The 5,381-nt window shown below is 35.1% G+C and overlaps 1 protein-coding gene across 1 annotated transcript; it reads left to right on the top strand.

The window, feature by feature from the left end:
• The first annotated feature begins 853 nt into the window (after positions 1 to 853).
• LOC141653211 (transcription factor TCP14-like) lies at positions 854 to 3,156 on the top strand. Its single transcript, XM_074460900.1, has one exon. The coding sequence runs from the start codon at positions 1,292 to 1,294 to the stop codon at positions 2,639 to 2,641; it is 1,350 nt and encodes a 449-aa protein (XP_074317001.1). The 5' UTR covers positions 854 to 1,291; the 3' UTR covers positions 2,642 to 3,156.
• The last annotated feature ends 2,225 nt before the right edge of the window (positions 3,157 to 5,381 follow it).

Genomic DNA, 5,381 nt, shown 5'->3' with positions numbered 1-5,381 from the left:
TTCACAAAATAATTTTAAAATTACTTATCATAAAAATTTGGTGTATCATATCATTATTTCTATTATTCAAGTTAATTTAAAAAGTCATCTTTTCAATAATACTTTTTCAGAATTTATACCTTTGTAAATTTTCATTCTAGAATGTTGTACACTACACATAAACATTCCTCTAAATTTTGTACCAGCATGCAACAACTAATTTCGATTAGTAAGTCATTTTTCAGTGAGTTTTGATTACAATTTATTTCACTATCTAATAAGATCGGTTCTAGACAAAAATGTAAATCACTCAAAGTTAATTACATCAATAAATGGCTTTTAGTTTTGACAAAATTAGGTTTCAGAAGGACTGTAAAAAAATTAAAATAAATATTTGATTAACTAAGATAAAAAAAGTTTTATCATAAAGATAAAACTTTTAGATAAATTTATAATGTAAAGGTGTGCATGTTTTGAAAAAAAAATACTCCTTAGTAAATCAACTCTTGTTAATTACTACTCCATTTTATTATTAATATTTTTATTTATTACTATTATTAAACTTGGTAGTGCCAATAATACTAGCAGTGTTGTTAATTTTTTCGATAATTATTATTATATATAAAACGAGTCCAACACTGTGAGACGGTACCTTTATATAAAAAAACACCCATTAATCAATTGCCCCGACTCGCCTATTAACCCGGAAAATCTAAATAAATGAATATTTTTCGTACCAAAAAGGACCGGTCTTTTATATGAAACGGTCTTATTTTAAATTGTATAGTTTTTAAAGAAATAGACACTTGAAAGTCCATTAGCACCCAACAACAAATAAAGTATTTTACTTTTAAAAATGTTTGCTTTTTAAAGCTTAATCTCCGTAATAATTCCCACTCATAACTTTCCTCCTCAAAGCTGTTCTTAATTTCTTCCCTCTCCTTATCACCTCTCACCTCTAAATAATTCTCAAAAAAAAAAAAAAACATATTTGAAACTGAGTGAGATTCATAGATATAAGTAGTTTGATCCCCCATTGCATAGACCCACCATCCCACAAAAATAAGCCTCTTAAAAACCCTAAACCTCCTTACTCTCACATTTTTTGAATTCCCCTCTTCTTTCTCACCTTGGCTAATTAGCCATATCATATCCCTAAGATGATGATGCAACTAGAATAATAATCTAAAAAATATGGGAAAATCATCATAAATTATCATTTCATAATTCAAAATTCATCATTTTGTGTTATTATTGAAGTTATTTAGTTTCTTTGTACAAGTATTGATAGGTTATTTTGAAAAAGAAGAAGATGGATGGAGGGGATAATCACCACCACCACCATCACCACCACAACGAACTCCAACAACACCAACATCGACCAAACTTCCCTTTCCAGCTTCTAGAAAAGAAGGAAGAGGAAGCGTGTTCAAGTTCAACCCCATACCCTTCTTTGGCAATCTCATCTTCCAGCCTCGGCCCGTCCACCTCAACACCCCAGCCTCAGCTTCAAATAGTTGAGGTTGGAGGTGCATCCGACTCTGGAACACCCGGGTCAAAGAAGCCCGCTCCAAAGCGAGCTTCTACTAAAGACCGACACACAAAGGTGGACGGGCGAGGCAGGAGGATAAGAATGCCTGCGCTATGCGCAGCCCGGGTGTTCCAGCTGACTCGAGAATTAGGTCATAAATCAGATGGAGAAACTATTGAATGGCTACTCCAACAAGCTGAACCAGCTGTTATAGCTGCCACAGGTACAGGTACTATCCCAGCAAACTTTACCTCGCTTAACATCTCGTTACGTAGCTCCGGTTCATCGCTTTCAATCCCGTCTCAGCTTCGCTCTTCGCCGTCTTACTTCAGTCCTAATTTCACCACTGCCGCCTCTCGCCGTAACTTCTTTGCCGGAATTGGGTTATCTTCGGATACTCCTCCCCCTTCTTCTGCACTACTAAATTTCCAAACCGCGACTCTAAATCTAAACCCCGGACTTCTCCAAGCTAAGCATGAGTACCGAGATACTACGAGTAACGACAACAATAATCATGCTCATGCTCATGCTCATGCTCATGCTCAAACTCATAATCCGAATCAAAACCATAACCATAACAGTCAACAAATAGACATGTCCGAGACGGGAGAAGACAGCGGTGGGAGTGGAAGTGGAAGTAGAAAGCGGCGGTTAGAAGCGGAGATGGCGGCGACAGGAGGAGGAGGAGGGTATGGGCAAATTCCGGCAGCCAACTTTTGGATGGTTACAAACAGTGGGACCCATCAAGCTGCAGTAATGGGAGGAGTGGACCCAATTTGGACAATTCCATCAGTGAGTAATAGTACAGCTGGATTGTATAGAGGGAATGTACCAAGTGGACTACATTTCATGAATTTCCCAACTCCTATGAGTATGGCCCTACTGCCAAATCAGCAAATGGGTCCTACAATGGGCGGTCTCGGTGGCGCTGGCGGTAACGGTGGTAGTGGCGTTGGTGGTGGTGGTGGTGGGAATAATTTGGGGTCCGGTGAGGGGCATTTAGGTCTTCTCACTGGACTCAACCAGTATCGGACTGGGATGTCCGATTCCCAAGCTAGTGGGTCTCATGGCGGTGGTGGTGGAGGTGATGATCGACATGACACGACTAGTCATCATAGTCATCATTCCTAGAGATTAATCACTCTGAGAGTACCTGCGACGGGTGGATTAACTATTATTGCCGACAGTGAACACCCGGGTTAATAGTAGTAAATTGGGACTTAAGTGTGAACTATCAACATTGGACTGTTACTACAAGTGTAACTATTGTGAATCACAAAGGTACACCACTTGAAAAAGAAGCAATCAAGCAATTCAAGCAAATTATTATCATTGGTATTGGTTGCACACGTGAGGTTTGGATTTAATTTTTATTACTATTATTTTAAGATTTATTTTTTTGAAATTTTGATTTTGTTTTAAGTGTGATTATAATATAATTATTGAAGGGTTTAGGGTTTGATAAAAAAGGCAAATTATTTAACATTTGTCCTTTTAATTAAGTTTTTTTTTTTTTTTTGTGAGTGACGACAATGTTTATGTTTAAGACGGGAAAAAAGGATTGTTTGATCATCGGCTCCCTCCTTAATTCATGTAATTTTTGACCCCTCCACTACTAAATATTAGTCATCATTGTTTGTGCAATACATTCTAAAGGGAAACTTTGTAAGTTATATAGTGGTCCTTTAATTTACTTACATTTTTTTTATTTTGAAGATGACCAATAATCTCTAATTACGGCTTTTTGTAAGAGATGGTCCTAACTTGCTATGTGAAGCTCTTATCAATTCAATAGCCTCAATCTTTATACATTTACAGCACATCCTAGACTATATACTAGTCAAAGTTAGCCACATTAGTTCATGAAAGCAACTATACTATCAAAATTTATATTGGATCAAAAGTTCACTAAAAATGTTTAAAATTTAATAGCGTAGTCATTTTGTGTTTAGTAATTAAGATTTGCTGTCATGGTTAACATATTCGAGAATAAGGATTTTATTAGTGCAATATAATTAAAGGTTAACCAATGATCAAGAATCGGGGACAAATGGGGGTCGTATAGGCGATGAATTTTGAATTCCGGACATCATGCTATCCCTTGTATAACCTCACTTGCTAATTCATGGTAACTGTTAAGCCCTACTTCCTCCGTTTCATATGATAGTTTACGTTTACTTTATGCATGTATGTCAATATTTATTTTCTTTTGTTCATATCTTTGATATTCACAATGTACTCGTAAGATAATTTATACAAGATCTCACATGACTATCTTTTATGTTATATGTATTAGAACTTGCATTGAAGATTCTTCTCACTTATTAATTGTGCACAAAAAGCAAACGTAAACACTTCAATGGAACGGAAGAAGTATTATTTTAGACTTTCTTTCAGTTCAATTTTACTATCTAGTCATTTTGTGTTGATTAGTTAAGATAAGATTTGGTTTCATGGTTAACATATTAGAGAGTTCATTCATTTTTTGAACTTCATATATTAGAGAGTAAGAACTTCAATTCATTATTTGATTATGTTAATTCTTTTCGTACAAAGGGGATTGTAAGACAGTTGTGAAGAACTGAAGGTGATGAGTTTTGAATTTCGATAATAATGTTATCCTTAATATAAATCTCATTTACTAAGATATTTTAAAACCCTACTATTTTAAACTTTATTCCAGCTCAATTTCACTAGCTATTTATTTTGTGTTTATCAATTAAGACTTGGTGTCATGGTTAACATATTACTCCGTGGAAAGTAAGAACCTCATTATTACTTGATTTGCTAATTATTTTTGTAGAAATGGTATCGTAAGACAGTTATAAAGGTGATGAGTTTTAAACTCCGGTCACAATGTTATTTATTACTCCATATATAATTTCACTAGCTGAGGCATTTTAAGGCCCGATTATTTTATGCAAATCCAATAACTTTGTTTCATTTCAGTTTATTTCTATCTTTATTTAAGTTTAGGAATTGAAGTTTAGTTTAGTTCAGGTTTTATAAGTTCGTTTCAGTTTTGAACCAAACCTTAATTGTTTTCGGAGAAGTAAAAATTGTGTCATTTTGTACTATAAATGTCATTCCTAAGTGAAAATATTCAATTTTACCCCCCCTTCTAGCAGAAATATTTCCAGTACACACAATTACACAGAATACATTTGGTATCTTGGTGCCATTCAAATTCAATGCTCTATTTGAGGTACAAAATTTACTGCATTGAGTATTTGAATCCCTATTATTTGTGGTAAAAAAATAAAAGGTGTGGCAGCAGGGCAGCAGCTTTGAGTTGGTGGGTTGATTTGTACAGTGCAGTAAATCAATCACACGTTTACATCAACACCAGTTGATATCTTTCACAAACGGGTAAAATAAGACGGGTCAGGGCCCACACCTTATCAGTTCCAGGTATTGGTCAGATTATTAGGCCCCACCTGCTGGTCTTCGTCTTAACCGATGTACATTGTCACTGACAAATAGGTGAATCATTCCTCCTTTTACTTTTTACGAAAATTAATTTTAATCATAAAGTAAAAAATGGATGGAAATTCGTGTAGTGTAAGATTGATCGTTGTCTAGTTTACAATAGTCTAGTAATTGGAAAATAATTTTGTCCTCCGGAAGAATGTTCTCCTTACACTCAAAGAGGAGGATCGTCCTAATTTTCATTTTAATCCTTTTTTCTTTGAGTGTAAAGAGGACATCCTTTTGGAAGACACAAGTATTTCTCATACGGTTATACATCTCATTATACTAATTAGCTAATAGTTAGAGATGATTAAATGCGGGCTAGGGTTGGACAAAGGTTGGTCTCAGGTTGGACATCCTCAATTCAGCTCAACTTGGCTTATTTAAGCTCTATGCATCT

Source organism: Silene latifolia, chromosome 4 (genome assembly GCF_048544455.1).
Source record: "Silene latifolia isolate original U9 population chromosome 4, ASM4854445v1, whole genome shotgun sequence".
NCBI lineage: Eukaryota > Viridiplantae > Streptophyta > Magnoliopsida > Caryophyllales > Caryophyllaceae > Silene > Silene latifolia.
The sequence above is the reverse complement of the archived record's forward strand: the minus strand, read 5'-3'. Positions and strand labels throughout refer to the sequence as shown.